At 41.8% G+C, this 22,977-nt stretch overlaps 1 protein-coding gene across 13 annotated transcripts in view; it reads right to left on the reverse strand.

Annotated features, from left to right (window-relative positions):
* The window catches only part of NAA16 (N-alpha-acetyltransferase 16, NatA auxiliary subunit), a 110,554-nt gene that overhangs the window by 34,987 nt on the left and 52,590 nt on the right, over positions 1 to 22,977 (reverse strand). The window contains exon 10 of one of the 13 annotated variants that reach the window (XR_005224699.2): positions 5,600 to 5,749. The exons of 10 other annotated variants lie outside the window; for them this stretch is intronic. Coding sequence is in view for 2 of the 3 variants with exons in the window: in XM_037894767.2 (XP_037750695.1) it covers positions 14,666 to 14,719 (54 nt within the window). In the remaining variant the exon portion in view is untranslated. Of the gene's footprint in view, positions 1 to 5,595; positions 5,750 to 14,234; positions 14,720 to 22,977 lie in introns of those variants that run through there. 2 more of the 13 variants (XM_043533478.1, XM_037894767.2) reach the window with 2 other exon arrangements.

Consider the following 22,977-nt stretch of genomic DNA (forward strand, 5'->3'; position numbering starts at 1 on the left):
ATAACTAAATTATTGTTGTATGTAAAGTAAATAAGGTTTTTAAAATGTTTAAGAAGCTTCATTTAAAATTAAATTAAAACGCAGAGGCCCCCAAACCAGTGGCCAGGACCCAGGCAGTGTGAGTGCCATAGGTTGCCTACACCTGATCTAGATGTACTAGAGTACAGTTTCCTATAGGCTTCCCAGGGATCCCAGAATGACTGAGGGGGGCCATACTGGAAGCAGGGGACACCCAGTGGGGTTCAAAACCAGGGAGCCTGTGCACATCTATCTTGGAGTTTCTATCAGAGACCAACATCCAGAGCTCTGGTTGGTAACTGAGCAAACCATACACAAAGGTGTTAGTCTGAATAACTGCCCTCATCATAGTCCAAAGGAAGGGAAGTTGATGGAGTAGAAATTAAAGGCATTTCTGCCTGGGGGGAAGGGGTATACCAGGGAGTGCTTTGAGACTGGGGACAAGTGGGTTACTGAAAGATACTGTGTACTCATGAGCAGAAGGGACTCAGGTTCATCAGAAATGAAGAGTTCAGGGAGCCTAAATTCCTGTAGTACTGGGGTCAATTGAATACGAGGAGGGTGATAAAAATCCAAGCTAAGTGGTGTCAGTACCAGCAGTGTTCTGGTCTCAGAGTTCGGGGCAATCTAGGTGCCTGGTAGCCTTGCTTACTGTAGAGGATATGGATGGTGCTGAAGGTTCTGTAGTCTTAAGGCTCTGAAGTCTCTTCTGTTGTCTTGATGGTGCCAGGCATGTGTCAGCTGGTGGTACCAAGCCGTGATGGTTACTGTGGGTCTCAGAGTCGCTCAAAGCCTTATTGGTTGGTACAGGCCATTGATACTGAAAGAACCTGAAGCCTCAGCTGTACTCTTTTTAGAACATGTGGTCTTTGAAATAGCAGGCCTCCGAGGTGACCTGGACCTCTTACTGCTTATTCCGTGAAGCAATCTAGAGCTTTTTTCGTTGCTGTTGTTGAAGTTTTAGAGTTCCCCCTCTCTCCAGTCTTTTCTTCAGTAGGAGTAACAGTTGAGTGGGCTACAGTGGAGGGTGAAGGGGCACTTTTGTTACCAAAGATCCATTATATGGGGGGGGGCGGGGGGGGGAAGAGTATTGAGCATGTGTCTGATCAAGGTTGCAGGGAGCACTGTCATGAGAAATCTAAGCTTTATTTTCCCATTTTTTCTAGATCTACTCCTGAACCCAATACAAACTCGACACCTACAAGGGATATGGGTGTCCCCAGGCAGTGAAGGCAGCTAGAGTGGCAGTCACTAACATGGATAGACTCCCGACAAGTTAGGCACCATTTAACCCCAGGAAAATTAGGCATATTCCAGAATATGGAAAATGAACTTCAGAAAAGAAGAGAACCTCTCAGGAACACAGTGTGTGTGTGTCTGTGCAAGAATTAACAAACTTGCAAAAGGTCCCCCAAACTATATACAGAACTAAATTAACTAGTAAACCAACTCAACAAAATTACCACCTACAATAAATTACACAGGACAGCTAAGCTATTTTAAGAAATGGGGACCTCAAGTCTTGCTCGGTCTCAGGCCAACGCAGTTGAAAAGGACAAACTGCTCTCAATTCTGACACTGCCGCATGTACCGTTGGTAAGGGGTATAAGGATAAGTAGGGTGCACATGCGGACCAAACAGGTAATGCTACCAAAAGTCTCTGATCAAAGGCACATGCGCATCTGAAATGAAGCATCCACAGGGACATTTCTCAAAGAACCATCTCGTTTTTATTTATTTTTAGGTGTTCCATTATGAGAGTTTTCTGGCTCCTACTGGAAGACTTTCCATAGTTTATGCCTTAAACAAGTGGCTGACAAATCTGCTCACAAAAGGCAGCAGAAGTTTTACAACCTGTTGCTGTGCAAGCAGAAATAAGGGAAAGTAGTTGGAATGGAATGGAATAGAAGGGCACGGATTTTTCCACACTTTTCCTTGCTGATGTCTTTTCTAAACCGTCTTCTGAAACTTGGAAGTGCAAAGACTCCTAATTTGTCTCTATAATAAGCCTTCTTGGCTATTTTCCTTGCCAGCCCCAGTGAGTGAATTTTCTCTATCCAACAAGTCCTATTTATTTTGTCTGAGCTCCTACTTATTTGAACTGATTTGTAAAACAATCATTTTGGCTGTAAATAGATATTTACTCACTGTGCTATCCTAGAAAGGAATACCTTTGAGCAGGAGGAATAAATACCAATAGCGCTGCCATAAACACTTAGTCAGCTTGTTAATTCTTATTAGTGATCCTAGCACAGCTTGTAGAAAAGAACTTTTACCATTTATTTTTAATTAAAGTTTGTCCTAGGTGTCAAAGCTAGGTATTAGCTCTACTTCAGCGTTTCTCAAACTGTGGTTGGTGACCACAGATATTTCACAAAATACTTGCTGGTAGTCCACAAAGCTGGTTGGTCACATGATCCTCTCTCTTTGTTTCCAGCTAGATCTCTGAAATTAATACTTGCCTAGTATTTCTTTTCAATGTAAAATATTGGGATGTATGTCACAACTGGGAGGGAACGGAGTTTACAACAATCTCTGTATCAAGAGTTGATCCACACTATATAGAAGTTTGAGAACCCACGTTCTATTTAATTTGTTAATATTTCTATGCCTGGAAAACAACATGCAACTAAGCTAGCACTGTTAGTTCTTTAACTCTATGCCACTTACAACTCCCGTTCATGAACAAGTGACTGCCCTGTTCAGTAAGCCCGACTCCAAAGTCTTCCCAACTACAGAATACATCCAGTGCAGTCAGAGACTTTGATTTTAACACTGTGAAACACACTGAATTATCTATGACATCCTCTTCAGCATAGGAGACCTGAAAGACTTACCCCATGATGTGAGTCAATACTAGGAAATTTTGTACTAATTTTCTGGCAACATCACAAATGCTCTTACATAGGGTGCAGATGTTTTTAACCACCATGCCATCTAATTCTGCTCTAAGCCAGTTTTTATGACAGTGCTAGAACACCTATGTCCTGCTTATTCTAACACACTGGGGATATCACTGGTACAGGTATACCAGCAAAACCGGTACATTTTCTATTGTACACAACGTCACTGAATATGTAGACAGTCTGAAACAAGTCTAAGAGGTGTGGATTTCCCACACTCATAATCCAACATAAGACATTTCATTACTAGTGGCCTTAGCTGAAACATCCAGGTCATGTGCCTATCCAGCGTGATGCGCTTTTTATTCCTTTGATAGAAGAAGAAATAAAATTGCAAGCTTTAAGACCCTATCAACCCTACAATTTTTAGTGCTTGTAATCAGTTTGAGACACTGTTGTCTCCAAACATGGTTTGTGCCAACATACAGTACAATTAAGACGCGGTGCCTAACGAAGTTTGAATATTTCATACTGATTTTGCCAACAGGCAAGGTCTAGCACTAGCGTTGTGGTGTAAATCAGTCCTAGCACACACATTTTGTGATGCAGACTGTACCATTAATTAGGTCTATGTAAGTGGGTTAGCCAGTCTGGCTTCCTCTCAGGTATCTGTGTGGGAAGACATCAACATGCTCTTCCCCACATGTCATAGGGGTTCACTCCTTGTGCCTGTATTTCAGGCAATATCCCTTACACAAAGCCATTTCTACAAGACTTTACTGGCTACATAACTTGGAGGCATAGAGAAGGTTTAAGTTTCTCAGCACTTCCTATTACTGGACACTACAAGTTTTCTTACCATCGGGCAGCACTCCACTGGTATTAGAATGGTTGGAAGTGATAGTGTGGACAGACAACAGTAATAAAATCACTCGTGCCTGGTTTACATCAGCAATTCCAGGAATCGTATTGTTATGATACTGTCCAGCAGAAGTCCCAGCAGACTCTGAAATGCGGGGATCATTCAGATTCTGAACAGTATTTCTAGTGTCTTAAATTTCGTAAGACTGGACTTCCTCCTGGGTAGTGTCAATAAAATGGCAGTTCCTGTGGAGAGTCTCCAGCATCATTCAGTTATGAAAACACTGAAAAATGTGACTGGGGTTTCTAAATAGTTTTGAAAAATCATTTAATTTAGAATATTATAACTAATCACTGGTACTTATGCTCAGGCCTGGTCCACACTTAAAATTTAGATTGACCTAGTTACATTGCTCAAGGGTGTGACAAAAATTCACATCCCTGAGCGCTGTAGTTAAGCTGAACACCCAGCAGAGATATGGTTAGGTAGAAAAAAAATTCTTCTGTCGGCTCGGGGAAGATAGATTACCTATATCACTAGAAATATCCCTCCCATCAGTGTAGGAATCATCTACACTATAGCTCTACAGTGATGCCTGTAGTGTAGACAGACTCTCTCACATAGTTACAGAGGCTAACTGTTACTGATGCATCATACATGAAGCAGAAACACCTATTCTAAGGCCGCCTAAAAATTCCCATTATAAAAAAACGGTTCAAATGTTTAATTTTAGCGAACCTGAACTAATCGGGTTGGGATTTTCCATGTTTGGAGTTTGGGGTTCAATTTATTTTTTGAAAACTCAACCACACACAGTGTAGCAATTTCCAAGAAGGTTACTGAAAAGTTTTGCATTGTAAAAAAAGTTCAGACTTAACAATCACCACCATCTCTCTCTTGTGCCATGATGCAGTAACTTGAAATTTTGCAGGGGGTAGTCCGGGGGTCAGACTGGTGCTTTTTACTGTATTACTGTCCCCATGAAAACCCTTCCAGATTTGGTCAAATTATAAACTGCGAGGGGGAAAAATCCCATTTGCATATGAGCTGTAGAACTTGTTAGAGGCTTTCTCCTTAAATTTCTCAATGTTCCAACTACGATATGCATGCTCCCAGATACCACTGATTTTTTTTTCGCCATTGTTCTAAAACGGCTATACAGAACTGGATGGAGACAGACAAGATCTTTAGAAAGGAAAGGAAGATCAGGAGAAACACCCTTCCAGCCTAGGGGAAGTGGCATTGCACTGAAAACTAGCAGACTAAGTTCAAATATTACCTCATCTATTGACTGGGGTTAATAATTCTATGTACTTTATAGTGCTATTAATGAGCAAGCACTCTGTACATTAGAAGAAGGGGCAAATATTAGCTGATCATCAAATTCTGGTACTGCTTAATGCACAATTTCTTACTTTCCTATTTACGCTTTTTGGAATTCTCTCATTCTTACGAAGAATATAGTTTTAAAATCAAAGATTTTTACGTTTTGCTATGAATGTTCAGTAATATTTGGATATGATTTATAAAACCACCTACCACTGAGTTCCATCCTTAAAATTCTAACCCAGAGAACTTTCTAACCAAGGGAGTAAACAGTTTCTCTAAAACTAACCTAACAAGATAGACATGAACAAAAAGGCGGCCGAGTCCCTTGGTTGCTAACCTTTTACTCTATCTTAAAATGTAAAGATAATCAGAATAGAATTAAAATGTCCTTCACTTCCTTATGTGATCTACCACTAATTCATGGAGGGCACCCAGCTACAAAACTTGGTCACAGCTTCCCTTTCGTGTCTATAGCTATCCAAATCAAGGACAGAAAGCCATCTTTCTTGTAAGAGGAAAAGAAAGGGCTTCAGGGGAGACAGCCTACCTTCCTGTGCAGAGAGCCTTATATCTTTTTTGAGACTTCTGAGGTTTCTTCCAGCCAGACATTTTCTCTCATCCAGTATTTCCTCATAGAGCCTCCATGTTTTTAGTTACACAGAAATAGGACACATGCGCTTCAATGGAATCAACGCACCTGCAACACAATCGACGCAAACCTTGACTAATTGAAAGTCTTCACTCTTTGGATTTAATCTCACGGATATAGAGCACCACTGACTGGGGACCCAAAGAGGAGTTCTGAAAATTGGTCAGTCAAATTTAAAAACTTGCAATTTGTTTTAGCGTCTGATTTTGTTCTCTCTTTTGCTAGAAGATAGTGGGAACAGATGGGGATGTTAAAGAGTTTATTACAAATACATTTGTGGAGCAGCCCATGGAGTACGAAAATTCTTACATCTCAACGTGTCATTTCTAGTCAGTCATTTACGTGCAGCAAAATCACACTGCTAAGAGCTACTCTTAAGGCTTAGGTTCATGTAGAAATGGTAACTTCATATAAAGGCCCCAAATTCCATGTTTAATGTACTAGGATTACTAGGCAGAATTTTTTCATCTTGGAGACACCAAGGAAAAAGTGCAGCTTCTTTTAGGTCATGCTTAGTGCTATATTTAGGCACTCAGATGCCATCAGGCCAAAGACTGTATAAATATGCCTAGATACATGTCTGCTACTATACCATCATTAGTTTTGTGAAGGCAAGCCTGATACAATTTTAGTACCCTCCAAACACAATGCAGTTAGGCTTCTGAAGCTGCTGAGTTGCATCTACATTGCAGAGAAAAGTCTTGATAGTAAACTAATTGCCAAGACACCAACATTGCATTATTAATAAAACCTACAACAACTAAAAATCTTAACAATTGAAAAAATGACAAGATAGCTGCATAATTACCCTAAAAAAACAGCAAGAAGCTATCAGCAAGTAAACAAGTCCCTCCAAACTTTCAGATATAATACTTAGTATCCACACACAACATATTTTGTACAGACATTATCTTTCCCTGCAAGTGCCACCACCAAACTCATTTGTAGACACACGCATCTGTCATTACACATTTCAAGCACTTACTATTGTATAAGAATTTTTGAAGAATGTTCTTTAATTGGTAGTCTATGGATGCTCTATACAACAATGAAAACTTATTTTCATATAACGCTACTTGGAAGTAAAAATTCTATAACATCCTTATCTCTAAAGCCAAGTTTTGTTTAGACGAGAATCAAATTGCTAAAGGAAAGGGAAATCCTGTTAATAGGAAACAATTTCAGCGCTACAGGATGGAAAGACAGCCTTTTCATTCAATATTAAGTAAGTTAATATTGCTACTATATTCTAAACTGATACTAATACAAAAAACTTGTGTTTAGCTATCTTAGGAAAATAACTTGCCTGTAATTCTTAATAATTCAGTAGTATAAAGATAAAAAGATCCAGATAAGTAGGACTAGAATACATTCTAAAATGAAACTGCCTCATCACCAGGGATAGCACGCTTCTCTATTGCTGAGGCACAAATATCAGTATGCTATTCTATTAATAATTTGGTCCAAAAACAAAGAGAAATAAAATCCCACCTCCACAAGGGATTGGGGAAGATGGGGGAGGGAGGGATTACAGAAAGAGAACAGGAGTAAAATGAATCTTTAATTATTGCCTCCAGAAAAATCAAAGAATATAAATGCAGGGCTGAAAGGGACCTGGACAGGTCATCAAGTCCAGCCCTCTGTGCTGAGGCAGGACCAAAAATGATAAAAAGTTTTAAAAACCTGACCTATGAGGAAAGGTTAATAAACTGGGTATGTTTACTTTTGAAAACTGAGTTGGGGACCTGATAAGTCTTCAAATATGTTAAGGGCTGTTATAAAATGAACTGAGATCAATTTTTCTCCATATCCACTGAAGGTAGGACAAGAAATAATGGGTTTAAACTGCAGCAAGGGAGATTTATATTAGATATTAAGAAACCCTGTCTAACTATGAGAGTAATTAATTACTGGAATAGGCTACCAAGGGAGGTTGTGGAAGCTCCATCATTGGAGGCTTTTAAAAACAGGTTGTTCAAATTCCTATCAGGAATTATCAAAGTTTACTTGGTCCTGCCTCAGCACAGAGGACTGGACTGGATGATCCGTTGAGGTCCCTTTCAGCCCTACATTCCAGAACACTGATGTGCATCCTTGATTCCCGTGGGGTCCACATTCCTTGTGTCATGTGTTCTCCCATGTGCGCTCACCTTCCACGTGGGATGCACTGTGATGACTGTCCTGTCTGGGGAGGATGGGAGAAAGGACACAGACCTGTCATGGGTCTGTCCACCACTAGATGGACGAAAGTACGTCAGGGGGAGCTATCTGGCATGTCATGTAGGTGAGTAGACACTGTGAAGCCACATCTGGAGGCAGAGAAGGAGGTGGAGACAAGCGAAGGCGGTGACATACATGCACAATGCCATGCGGCCAAGGAGGAATAGGCAAGCCCTTTATTGAAAACACTATTGGCCTACCATGAACCTCAGGAATTGTCTGTGGGCCAGATGGATGTCTATGTGAAAACAGGTATCCTGCATATCGAAGACCACAAATCACATGCCATCTTTTAATGACGGGATAATAGCGGCTAAGATGATCACGTGAAACTTGGGTGTGTGGATGAAGTGACTGAGATGGAGATCCACGATTGGTCTTCACCCTGCCCTTCTTTTTGGGTATCAGGAGGTAGGTTGACTAGAACCCCTTGATAGAGCAGTTCATTTGGACTATCACCCTTCTTTGTAGTAAGGAGTCCACCTCTTTGGTGAGGATGCTGTTGTAAGTGTGGTCCCTGAGGAAGGATTGGGGAGGGGATTGTGAATGAGGTAGTGTGATGAACTCGATTGTACAGCCATAGTGGATGACATTTCACACCAACTTGTCCGTTGTTATTGCATTCCAAGCTGGTACAAAGAGTGCTAGATGACCCCCGAAGGGGGTGGTGTGGTTGAATGGCAGTAAACAAGGTGGAGGACAGCTCTCTAGTGTTCCTCAGAAGTATCTTTTCTGAGAGGGTTGCACGTGTGAAGAGGAAGGCTGTGAAGGTGGACCTAGGGGGTGAGATGGTTCGGTCTTTTGGCACTTGTGTGGTAGTTTTTACGACCTCTGGTGGAAAAACTGGGAAGTCCTGTACTATTGTTTTGTGGGTGGTGAGCAGAAGAATGTACGCTTGGGCACAAAAGTGTACAGATACCCCGTGAGCAAAGTGTGGCTCTTGAATCCTTCAGGATGTGGAGGGAATCGTCCATTTTCTAATTAAAAAGGTAAAAGATTTGTGAACCAATAGACACTACTACTTTCAAATTCTCCAGCTCCGGATGCATGTTGCATGTAAACCCTCAGTGAAATATAATAGGAACCATCGCTTGAAGAATTCACCATCATGTCTGTTATGAGGGCTTTGACCAGGTGCTGGGTACTACGCTTAGCATGGAACCAACGGTAGCTCACGATGACCTGCGGACCCCAGAATCTAGCATGGGAATGGATGGGAGCCAGCAGCAGGCTCCAGATGAGACCAACAAAGTGACTCTGGTGATGAAACGAGTCCTGGAGGAGGGTTTGTCGCAGGAGCAGCTGCAGCACATCCTTAGACTGTACTCAGAGGAGCTTTTTGTTGAAAACCTCCCCTGGAGAAGCAACTCACCATGGAACCAGCAGCAGAAACTGAACAGGCAGAAGTCTCCTCATAGCTAAGGAAGTTTCTGGCTTCATTTTTAAATTTATAGCTATGGAAAGGATTTTCATTTTATGAACCAAAGCAAAAATTAGTGCAAGCCCTGGGCAGCAGTCTATCTGCCAACGGCGGATTGCAGGCCAGCTCCTCAGTATCCCCCACCCCACCCCCCACAACCTGGAATTTAAAATGGATATCAGGAAGCACAAATGTGACAAGCCTCCAAAAGTCATGTTTTACTAATAATGGGCAATTTTATTTTTGTGCTAGGACATGCTGGTTTGTTAAAAAGTGAGAACATTACGTTGCCCATCCTGCAATCACGCCGTACCAATTCAGTGAAGTAACAAGCCACCTGCAAATACTGAACTGCAGAGGAGGATGGGGGGCGGGGGGAACTGAAATGCAGTCATTTCAGTTAAACGTAGTGCATGTGCTCCATGGGTGATGAAATCATGTGTCTGAAATAGGTCTGGAGGTCTCAATGCAGTCCAGAAATTTACTGAGGGGTAGGAGAGGGAAAGGGGATGCCAGTGGAGTTTCTGTGTGTTTGCAGGCAGTCAAAAAGGCTATATCAGAAGCCGTCATCGTCACATCTGTTTTATGAGGGCTTTGACCAAGTGCTGGGTACTGTGCTTAGCCTGGAACTAATGGTAGCGCACCATAACCTGAAGACCCCAGAATACATGCAGATGCTAACACAGCATCCTATTGACTCCCTCATGAATTTTGACCCCATCCTGGGTGCTGATGGCTGCAAACTTTTTCAGTAGCAGGAACTCCAGATAGGTAGTCATGTTTCAGGGAAGGGCGTATTTTTCAGGGCACCTGGGTAGCTCATCAGCCCACTCCACTCATAGATGTGTGTTTCACAGTGGCAAAAACAGTTGGCTTCCCCATAAGCAGCTTGGAATAAACATCTGCATCTGGGAACCACCAGAACTGTTGTGTCCTCCAAAATGTGGAATGCCTCAAATGACAGAGACAGCTTATGTAGATGGCAACTGAGGGGGGATTTGATAGCTGCTTTCAACTACCTGAGAGGTGGTTCCAAAGAGGATGGTTCTAGACTATTCTCAGTGGTAGAAGAGGACAGGACAAGGAGCAATGGTCTCAAGTTGCAGTGGGGGAGGTTTAGGCTGGATATTAGGAAAAAGTTTTTCACTAGGAGGGTGGTGAAACACTGGAATGCGTTCCTAGGGAGGTGGTAGAATCTCCTTCCTTGGAAGTTTTTAAGGTCAGGCTTGACAAAGCCCTGGCTGGGATGATTTAATTGGGGATTGGTCCTGCTTTGAGCAGGGGGTTGGACTAGATGACCTCCTGAGGTCCCTTCCAACCCTGATATTCTATGATTCTATGAACTGCCCTCCTCCACAGTCCAAACTGGTCTGCAATTCTTAGAAAAAAGTGGTTGTGTTTTAACTATGCACCTCTTTTTAACCCAGCTGTGTCTAGGGAACTTCTGTAGTCTGAAGCATCCCTCTGACAATATACTGAAGTACAGTTTTACAAAGTAACATTTTATGCCCTTGAAATTCCAAAAGGAATTTTCGTGCTCATGTACTGACACACTTGAGACAATAACCTTCTGTTTCTTCCCCTCTTCCAGGACCATCAACCTCTGCAGATCATAGTATCCTTGACAACTTGCACAACTAGAGTAGAAGACTGGATCACCGTACCATCACGGACTGGTGCAAGAGGAATAATTTCTGTGATGAACTTATGGTTGACATTCTCAGCAGAGCCAACAAGCAGTCCAGTACCAAACAGAGAGGGATTTACAGCAAGCGGAAAGACAAGATGAAAGGCTCAGATTGGTTTCACAGCTTGAAGACAGATTTCAGTAAGAGCTCAGATACTTGCCTCACAGTTCCTGGAAGAGGAACAGCAGTCAAGGGATGAAGATAGTATTTTCTGTTGTGCTCTGAGAGGCTGCTTTTAATAATGGCTGCAGAACTGCAGACTGCTGCTGCACCAGCCCCATGGCCTGAGTCCTCCATGGAACAGATACCCCATGCAGTCTCTCATATGAGCTTCTCCCATGTGGACACTCCACTGCCCCTCTGCCCTGGCACCCAGTGCGCAGCAAATGTGGAAGGAAAGGAGAATGGAGGGGCCAGGGGATATGCCACAGTAGCAGGATTCCATCTTGGAAATTGTTCCATTGTTCGCATTTTATTCATGTGCTTGGTTTATGGTTTATGTTTGGTGTGTTAATGTCAACCAGCCTGCCTGGAAATGATTTAATATTATACTTTTCTAATAAATGTTCAAAGTATTTTATTAAGAAGTTTTGTTACCATCACTGCATCACATCCTATATATATTTAAAAGAAACACATGGTAAGTGACAACTTTTGAAGTTGTACGCTAACACTATTTCTCAATACAGATATCTAAGTCCACAGCTGTGCACCTCCATTCCATTTCATAAGTGGGAATAGGTCATTCATAAGTCCAATGCATGTCACTCAAGCCCCACCCCTTACCCAGTGTACTGTAAGCATTGCACAAGCACATCATAAAGGTACCATCTTTACCACTGGCCCATGCAAATCTATAAAGTGTGAGCACAGTTATCCCTAATTTCTGATGCCTGGGTGTATCCAGCTCCAGTAGCTGCACTTTCTGGTTAAGTTTACTGCTTCAGCAGATGATCACTGTCAGTTCCATTTGGGGAAAAATGGCTCACCTTTGGTGTCACAAAGACTGTGAAGAGCACAGCAAGCCACAGTAATGCAAAAAGCACTGATTACAGTGGAATCCAAATAGGGTCTTCAGGTAGTGCCAGCAGGATTTCAATCTGCCAAATGCACATTCAACCATCATTTTACACCTATTGGGAGTGTAATTAAACCTTCTTTCGCCAGGGCCTCTGAGATCAGGATATGGTTTCATACACCAAGACAAAATGGGGCATGCAAAATCCTCAACAACAGTGGGAACACTAACTCCATTTATGACAATGTCATTTGGTAGGAACAGTGTCCCAGCAGGTTCTTGAATGTAGACTCTCGACTGGCAGAAAATCCTGGATCATAAACTTTTCCAGTGCAGCCCATGTTAATGTAAATAAATTGGCTTCTGTGGTCTACACTGGCCTGGATAACAATGGAATAGTACGCTTTCTGGTTTATTTACTGGTGCTCCTTGAAGGCAAAACTATGGGTACGTGAGTCCTATCAATGGACCTGGTGCAGTTTAGAAACCCCATTCTCTCAAAGCCAGTAATTATTTCAGGAGTATCTTTTATGCCACTGCCTTTGAGTAAATCACATGCCTGATTGTCTAAGAAACCCCTGCCACCACTTGACCCACAATCAACTTCTCAACACTAAACTGGTTGGTAATGGACCTGTAGCAGTCTCGGATAGCCAGCTTCCACATGGTTATAGCAACCCACTTCTAGACTGGCACAGCCACCCTCATGTCTCAAAGCTGGATGGTCAAGGCAACATGCTCACAAAGCTCCAGAAATTTAGCTTTCTTCATGCAAAAGTTCTGGACTCACTGCTGGTCATCCCAGGTCTGCAGGACGATGTGGTCCCACTACTCTGTGCTTTTGGCCCTTCTCCAGAAGTGCTACATTGTGGGTATCAATGGCCATACAAAGTGTCATGAGCAGCAGCAGCCAGTCTGTTAGTTGCCTTTGGTGGGTCAGAAAAGGCCACCAGAATGTCCACCAGCATCTCACAGCAGCTCTGCCATCTCCTTAAAACAGGAGTGAAAGCGTAAGTGAGAGTTCTTCAAATGGTGACTCCTCCACATTGTTGGCTCTGGTTGCTGGAGCCGTATCGACCAAAAGGATGGCCCAAGCAAGATGGGTCAGCAGGCTGCTCAAACTTCCTGTGACATTTGGGGGTAGACGCTCAAATTTTCCCACACTGCACCACAAAGAGCTAGAGCAGCCATATTTCAAGAAGGCGCTAGGAAGTCTTGGATATCGTTGGACGGACTCAGACCTGTGTACCACAGTTATGGATGCTGGAGCCCTGGTTCAAAAATTCGGTCTAGGTGTCAGCAACCACCATAGATGCTCAAGCCCTGGGTTCACAAAGCCATAGTTCACTGACTTTAGGTCTACTAACCCTGGACTTACGTTGCAGTGTAGAAACACCTCTAATAAGACAGTAAAAGTACTGTTTTAATTAATCAATCCCTTGAAAGTGTTTCTCTGACATAGGAAGAAATAGCAAAATCTACTAAGGTATGGAACTGCAGAGTACCAACATCATCTGAGCTTAGAGAGAAGTTTAAAATTCCAAGAAAAGGAAAAACAACACTAATGTTTAAGTAACAAAAAAGGACTACTGTCTTTAACTACAGGATTCTTTATGCAAGGTAGCTAATTAACCCTCAGTGAGGGACCAAATGGTAGGTATTCAAACCAACAGAACAAGAAAATCTGTAACAGGTAAGGGACAAAACTATGTAAGGGACAAAACTATGTTCCCAAGAGCAAGATAATGGAATCCACTTAAGTACTGTATTCTTCCTCTCAGCCTTCTTGAGAACATGAAGTGCATCTTGATAACAATACTGTAATTAAAAACAGACTATGTATGGCTTCTCTGTTGCAACTCTTCAACTTATGTAAACACTTATGAATAGAAGGTTCAGTTACTGAATTACCTGGGGATTAACCTTTATAAATCTCTTTTGGTTCGCTGTGGCACTGCAGAGACTGAATTAAAATGTTTAGTCTTGCAGTAAAGTTGAGGAGGAATTTTGACTCTGTCCAACTCCAGGTTTCGTGAAGCCGAAACAAAGAGCACTGATGGACATATAATGACAAGACTAAAAGGAGAGGTTTTATAACATCAGAAGTTGCATTTACTGACTATCCAGAAACAAAATCTACAACACAATGTATTAACTGAATGGATTAGTTATTAAACAGCATGTTATGTTCAGTATGATTAAAAAGGAAAATAAGTAATCTCGGTATTAATTATAAGAAATAATTGCTACGAGATTGAAAAGAGATTGTTGAGAAATGGAAGCGGTCTAAATCCCTTAACTGGCTTTGATAATTTTAATAAACTGAATGTGACTACATATTAAACAAGAGGTACTATTTGCTTCATTGAATTAATCACCTATAAGCTACTGATTAACAGCACCTAAGACTCAGGGAAGACTTACAGAAAAGGATTTTATTTAAGATATTGGTCTTCCTTCTTCCATTAAGTTGGAAATTAAGCAAATCTTGGATACATGAAGATAAATGGTTTAAAATTTCAGTATGGAAGTCAAAGTTTTTCCATTTGGATGGCTGAGGCAGGATCTTCAGTTACATAGTCGTTTACACCTACCTCCCAGTGAAGCTTTTTTTAGTATTAATTTATATTGCCAAACAGTCCATTCTCATCAAGTAGTAGATTTGAAAGTCCCTATGAGTTGGAAGGGAAATCAAAGACAGCAACTTATTACACCTTGTAATAAGAGACTCAGCATAACTTTTCCACACAGTCTCATGCTTTTATTTTATCCTGAAATCTAGAAACAGACCCTCACCACTTAAATGATTAAGGCTTGGAGCAATTTTAAACTAGAAACAAGAAGTTAGGCAATGCACCTTAGAAGGTAGTGTTTAAACTACACATCCATTGAAGAGTTCTGAATTGGTTATATCCTTTCAAGAAAGATCTAGATTATATTTATACATGACTGGTTTAGGCAATGCCATACAATATATGCAATGTGCCAAACTAGCAGCCAGTGCTCGTCCCCTTCCCCCGCATGCACACACAAACACTCAAGTGTCCTCCCCTTCTAAAACTTATCTCCCATATCACTTCCACAAAGAAGAAACCTAGAAAGTAGTAATACCAAGAGATCTGGGGAAATGCCAATAGCACATAAAATAGGTGCTCAATGTGATATGGTGGTCAAAAATGAGTTAATGCAATTTTGGGCTGCTTATATAGAAGAACCGCATCAACGAGCACAAGAGATTGTGGCTTTAGTAAATTCTGGTGAAGCAGCACCTGAAATACTATGTCCATTTCTGGGCATCTCAGTACTAGACTGTGTTCTTTGAACTTATTTATTAGGGAACTGGAGGGACTGCTTCATAAGGGGAGCAGTGTCTAATGGAGGAGGGGCTGCACAGAGAAGACACATTTAAAGGATACTGTGATAAGCAGCTATGCCTGGACATATACAGAGAGATCAGTTTTTATATATTCTTATCCACTTGAAATTTGCAGTAAAGCTACTTTAGGGAGAAACTGCAGGTTTCTGTTAAGACAAATGCCTGGAAGAGGAAAAGAAATGCTCTCACATGCCCAGACTAGTACCATCAGGTGTGCATTGAAGTAATATCATGAGCTAATTGGAGACCAGAGAGTCTCTTGGAAAGAGAAAAGACCAGACCACCATTAAATAAGGAAAGTCCCCCTCCTAAAATGGCATATGGACTGAAAAAGGTCTCTGCTCTTGCCTTCTTGATAGTGTAAACTTGGGGGCGGGGAAGAGTAAAGTAGTAGATATGGGCTATGTCTACCTACAGAGCCTGTTGGCATAGCTTCCTAGTGTAACCAGAGCCTACATTGACAAGAATTCTTCTGTTGGTGTGGGAACACCACTTCTCCCAACAACGCTAGCTGAGCTGACAAAGCTGTGTCTATATTGAGGTTTTGTTGGCACAGCTAAGTCACTCGGGTATGGTTTTTTTCACATCCTGGACTGATGCAGCTACACCGATATATAGCGTAAGTGTAGACCAAGCCATGGACTAACCAATAAAATAACTACATCAGTTTCTGATTTTGACCTAAACCATCTAACCTTGTTAGGAAAGGCTTGGCACAGTACATTTTTTATTTCACCATGCTAAGAGACGATGCTCCTTTCTCCTTTCTTTTGGCAGAAGATCAGACCAGACTGACCTACGCATGTGTCATTTTCAGACTGCGTAAATTAATGTAATCCGTGTATGATAAATAAGGGGACACCCAGCCAGCCAGCTAGCTGTAAAATCCCTCTTGGTCTGTTCTCTACTTGCTTTACCTGTAGAGGATTAACAGGCCCACAGGTAAAAGAAAAGGAGTGGGTACCTGTCCAAAAGAGCCAATGGGAAGATAGGTTTCAGAGTAACAGCCGTGTTAGTCTGTATTCGCAAAAAGAAAAGGAGTACTTGTGGCACCTTAGAGACTAACCAATTTATTTGAGCATGAGCTTTCGCGAGCTACAGCTCACTTCATCGGATGCATACTGTGGAAATTGCAGAAGACATTATTATATACACAGACACCATGAAACAATACCTCCTCCCACCCCACTCTCCTGCTGGTAATAGCTTATCTAAAGTGATCATCAAGATGGGCCATTTCCAGCACAAATCCAGGTTTTCTCACCCTCCGCCCCCCCACAGACAAACTCACTCTCTTGCTGGTAATAGCCCATTCAAAGTGACCACTCTCTTCACAATGTGTATGATAATCAAGGTGGGCCACTTCCAGCACAAATCCAGGTTTTCTCACCCCCCTCCCCCAAACACACACACACAAACTCACTCTCCTGCTGGTAATAGCCTATCCAAAGTGACCACTCTCCTTACAAGGTGCATGAAAATCAAGGTGGGCCATTTCTAGCACAAATCCTGGGGGTGAGGGGGTGAGAGAACCTGGATTCCTGCAGCAAATGGCCCACCTTGATTTTCATGCACCTTGTAAGGAGAGTGGTCACTTTGGATAGGCTATTACCAGCAGGAGAGTGAGTTTGTGTGTGTGTGTTTGGGGGAGGGGGGTGAGAAAACCTGGATTTGTGCTGGAAATGGCCCACCTTGATTATCATACACATTGTGAAGAGAGTGGTCACTTTGGATGGGCTATTACCAGCAAGAGAGTGAGTTTGTCTGTGGGGGGGCGGAGGGTGAGAAAACCTGGATTTGTGCTGGAAATGGCCCATCTTGATGATCACTTTAGATAAGCTATTACCAGCAGGAGAGTGGGGTGGGAGGAGGTATTGTTTCATGGTGTCTGTGTATATAATAATGTCTTCTGCAATTTCCACAGTATGCATCCGATGAAGTGAGCTGTAGCTCACGAAAGCTCATGCTCAAATAAACTGGTTAGTCTCTAAGGTGCCACAAGTACTCCTTTTCTTAGTGGGAAGATAGAACTTTTTAAAATTGGGAAAGAAACTTTGTCTGTTGTTCTCTGGGCTGCAAGAACATGGAGCAGCAATGCTATAAGCAGAAATGCTGTGTAAGGTTTGAACCAGGTATGAAAAAAAAGTGTTTTCCATACCTAGAAGGAATCATTTGGATAGGGAATGTTTAGACAGATGCTATCAGGTTTATTTCTTATTTTGGCTTGTGGATCTCCTCTGTGCTAACGCGATGCTTTTGTTTGCTTGTAACCTTTAAGCTGAACCCCCAAGAAAGCTAGTTTGGGTGCTTAATTTTTGGAATTGCTCTTTTAAAATCTAGCAAAAGCCTAAGTTGAAAATATATTTTCTTTTTTTTTGGTTAATAAAATTTACCTTTTTTAAGAACAGGATTGGATATTTGGTGTCCTATGAGGTTTGTGCATGTTGTTTGATTAGCTGATAGAAAACAAAGGGGATTAACTGTGGCTTTCTCAGATAGCTCAGTGGTTTGAGCATTGGCCTGCTAAACCCAGGGTTGGGAGTTCAATCCCTGAGGGGGCCATTTAGGGATCTGGGGCAAAAATTGGGGATTGGTCCTGCTTTGAGCAGGGGGTTGGACTAGATGACCTCCTGAGGTCCCTTCCAACTCTGATATTCGATGATTCTGTGATTCTTCCCGGGGGAGGGTTTGAGGGTACCCCACAGGGAGGAATTCCCAAGTGCTCCTTCCTGGGTTCAAAGGGGTTTTTTTTTGCATTTGGGTGGTGGCAGTGTTTACCAAGCCAAGGTCAGAGAGAAACTGTAACCTTGGGAGTTTAATACAAGCCTGGAGTGGCAAGTATTAATTTTTAAAATCCTTGCGGGCCCCCACTTCCTGCACTCGGGGTGACAGAGTGGGACAGACACTATGCATCAGCGAATGAAGGTAGAAGCAACACAGAAGCTTCAGTTTGATAGCCCAGTTTTCATTGGGATAAGCCACAGAGAACAGAACACTGGTGCTCTGCACTGTCTACCGATTCCCAGTTCGCTTTCAATGTCAATTCAAGGCCTCAGCCTTACACTATAAGGCTATGAACAGTTCAGGACCAGGATATGTTAAAGATAACCGCGTCATCTATTCTACGATTTTCTGGGCTATTTCCGAACAACGCAGGTAAAAAAGCCCTCAAAAAGCTTGCAAGAGCCACAGGGCATTCATTTAAGGGAATTCTACTGTAGAACAAGCTACAGGAAATAAGACTAAGGCAAAATCTAACCATTTTCAAAACATGCTACAAATTTCACTTATTTGCCAAAATCGTCCCATCTTAAGAATTAGTACAAGAGTGTACCATGATGGAGAAACTTCTTAGAAACCGGGAATATTCATTTTGTAGTCTATTATGGAAAAAATGTTGATATCTATATTGTCTTCAGCACCAATCATGGTGAGAAGTTTTACAGATTGTTTTAGTTTTATGTTTGTCATTCAACTTTTTCTTCTATTAAAAGGACAGTATTTTGTTTAAAAGCAAGTGTTAACAATGAGGGACAAAGTTCTGACTGACTCTCTCCTTGGGGAAGAGAAAACTGATGCTGGCTAAATGGTACACAGGTACCCAAAAGAGTCTTGGGAAGTGCTGCAGTTCCTACTTAGAGGTACAGACCAAGGGAATCTGGGCTGGTATTAAATAAATCCTCTCATGGGTACTAGGACTCTGAACACAGAGGATGGAGAAACATTTCATGTGGTGCAATGGAAGGAATATACCCAGGAAAACATAAAATTTTGAAGTATGGCTTTGAAAAAATCAAAGAAAAACTTCCTGACTAGGAGCTTAAATTGAGCACTAGTCTGGCGAAGGATGTGTAGAAGCCTCATAACTTGGGGCATTTAATACTGGACTGTATAAAGCACTATTCAGAAGATCTGCTGTAGGTACAATTAGCTAGTGGAAGGAGGAAAGAACAGGACTAACCCATCTTTAACATTTCTAATTTCAAGATAATAAACATTATACAAGCGTACGATGATCAGTTATTATACTGTCAGGGAAATTACTTTCCTCCAGTTGCTGAATTAGATTTACTATGCATTTTATACACCATCCTCTGAAATATCTGACACTGACACATCCTCCCAATATCCACACACTTTTTCCTGAAATAAACACACTGGAAAACTCACGAAGAGTCTATGACAGAAGTGGGCTAACTAGAGCCCACAGGACTGTCCTGCCTGGCCCCTGAGCTCCTGCAGGGGAGACTAGCTCCCGGCTCCTCCCCTGCTTCCCCCCTCCACCGCAGCCTCAGCTCGCTGTGCTGTCCGCCGCTCCTGCCGGGCAGTGCAGCGGTGTGGCTGGCTCTGGCATGGTAAGGGGGCGGGGGGGTCCCAGGAGGCAGTCAGGGGACAGTTGGATGGGACAGAGATTCTGAGGGGGAGGGGCAGTCAGGGAATAGGGGGAACTGGATAGGCATGGGAGTCCTGTGGGTCTTGTCAGGGGGCAGGGAGAAGGGGGGGTTGGATAGGGGCTGGGATCTCGTGGGGGCGGTTGGGGCAAGGGTCCCGTGAGGGGGTGGTCAGGGGACAAGGAGTAGGGGGGGTTGGATGGGTCGGGGATTCTGAGGGGGGTAGTCGGGGGGGTGAGAAGTGGGAGAGGGCAGATAGGGGACAGGGATCAGGCTGTTTGGGGAGGCACAGCCTTCCCTACCTGGATCTCCATATAGTTTTGCAACCCTGATGTGGCCCTTGGACCAAAATGTTTGCCCACCCATGGTCTATGAAATGAAACGTAAAATACATACTAGGGGATTTGCTTTGCCAGCATTAAGAGGCACACATTTTGATAAAAAAGAAAAGCCTGTAATTTTGTAAGTTAAACACAAGAACACAATATTTGAGTCCACAAATCTATTCACTTAGGCCTACCACTCTTGTATCTACTCTTAGATATTTAAACACATGTCAATGTACTTTTTTCAGCACCTGAGTTAAGTAGTTTGACCAAACCAATCATACTGTGCTAAAATGTGCTTACTTGATGTTGAGCTGACAAAAAAAGAGTAGCGGTCTTTAAAAATGGACAAAATGCTGAACTCAAAGTTCTCTCTCCTGATATTTTACTTTCACAATTTTCCTACCATTTTAATGCTGTGAACTGCTCCAAACTACTTCCACAACCACATTTGTAGCAGAAGGGAAGGAATGTACACAGGATTATATTTCATGAACCACAATTCAAGCTTCTTCCTCCCACTTAGGGCTCAACCAACAACACTGATCCCAAATACAAAGGTTAAGTTGGATAAGTAGGAATAGGTTCCAGAGCTTTCCTCAGTTTGTTTTGTTTACTTGATTTTGTCCTTCTCAGTCTTTGTTGTAAATTTAGCTCAACCAGATTTCCCCTGAAACTGCAACAGTAGTGTTATCAGCAATCAAATCTCATGTTTATAACTTTAATACCTCTCTGTTGAGTCCCTTTTAATAGAAAATTATTGGTATATTTTGATCAAAGTTCTCTGTTAATTTCTACATACATGATCTGGACGCAGAGACACAAAATCTTCCTGGGAGTTCCACTGAATATCAGAGGGAAGACTTGGAAATCAGTCCTTTTCCTATCAACCAACCAATCATGAAACTGAATGACAGCTGTGACGAAATAGTCCAACATCTATGACGTACTTCAGGATTGTGTTACATATTTTTATGTCAAAGATTTCATGTTACTGCACTTGAGAAGTTATTTTTATTTTCATTGTCTGATCAAACACCAAAGTCATAATTTGCCATAATTTTCTCTGCATTTGTGTGGCATCTTCATAACTTGGACACAATACTTCACATCTTTCTTTTTCCACACACAGAATTTGTCACATTGAGTAGAAGTGTATTTTCCCCGAGTACAGATGCTTGTAGCCATTACAGGGTAATTTCACACAACCAACCATCCATCTTCTATCAACAATCAATGTTGATTTTAGTTTTTCCTGGAATCATGTATTACCAGAGGCCCTGTGCAAGATTCTTTCAAACCAAGACCCTATAATCAATTCACAGCTCGTCTTCAATATCCAGACACGGTTGATTCTACCAAGCAGACATGCCGCTTCCTCAAAACATAAGTAACTATTCCTTTCCACCCCGAGCTTCTAGAAAGTTGTAACAGGGATAACAACATCCTTGACATTCATCAATTCACTTAATTTTGAAATAGTTAATTTTATTCAGACTGAAATTAGAGTCAATTTTCTGGTTTCAAAACCCTTTGAAATATGGTATTTCCACAAACATAAATGAGTGAGTGAATGCAAAAAACAAAAAACTTGAAGAAACCCTCCCCCTCTCTAGGAAAAAACCCAAGTATTTCTACAAATGTAAATCCTGTGTTCCCCATCTAAAAATTGCCTGTCTCTGCATACAAATTATTGGTTAGTCCCTCTAAATAAACTGGCAATCCTAAAAGTTTTGATTTCATGTTCCCAACTTGATTGGTGGCAAGAAAACTGCTCAGGTAAAAACTTGCCACAGTGGAAGCAGTGACTAGCCCTTTCTTCTCATTATATATTACACACTGGCCTACTCCGAGCACTTCCCAACCCACCTAATTTTGCTATCCTTGGTGAAGAACTTTCTCTATTACAAGTCATAAAAAGAAAAGGAGTACTTGTGGCACCTTAGAGATGAACCAATTTATTTGAGCATAAGCTTTCGTGAGCTACAGCTCACTTCATCAGATCATGAAAAAATGGGTGTTTATCACTTCAAAAGGTTCTCCTCCCCCCCCCCCAAACCCACTCTCCTGTTGATAATAGCTTATCTAAAGTGATCACTCTCCTTACAATGTGTATGATAATCAAGGTGGGACATTTCCAGCACAAATCCAGGGTTTAACAAGAACATCTGAGGAATGGGGTTGGGGGGAAGGAATAAACAAGGGGAAATTGATTCATTATAAAAAGTAACCTATTTCCCCTTGTTTATTCCTTCCCCCCACGCCCGTTCCTCAGACGTTCTTGTTAAACCCTGGATTTGTGCTGGAAATAGCCCACCTTGATTATCATACACACTGTAAGGAGAGTGATCACTTTAGATAAGCTATTACCAGCAGGAGAGTGGGGTGGGGGGAGAGAAAACCTTTTGAAGTGACAAACACCCATTTTTTCATGATCTGTGTGTATAAAAACATCCTCACTGCATTTTCCACTTTTATGCATCCAATGAAGTGAGCTGTAGCTCACGAAAGCTTATGCTCAAATAAATTGGTTAGTCACTAAGGTGCCACAAGTACTCCTTTTCTTTTTGCGAATACAGACTAACACGGCTGCTACTCTGAAACCTGTCATTACAATTCATGTCATCCGTATCAGTTTCCTGAACATCTCCAACTTTTGGATTCTCCATATAGTTGCAAAAATCAAGTGGAAAAAAAACTGCTTTATTGCTTATTTACAGCTCAAAAAAGCAGACAAATTGAAGTTTTTAAAATCACAGTTTGAGTTCAACTTCACTATGTACAATTTTTCATACAAACTGCATTATTATATATTTAATACATTTTGTGTATTTAGC

The sequence above is a fragment of the Chelonia mydas genome, chromosome 1, assembly GCF_015237465.2.
Source record: "Chelonia mydas isolate rCheMyd1 chromosome 1, rCheMyd1.pri.v2, whole genome shotgun sequence".
NCBI lineage: Eukaryota > Metazoa > Chordata > Testudines > Cheloniidae > Chelonia > Chelonia mydas.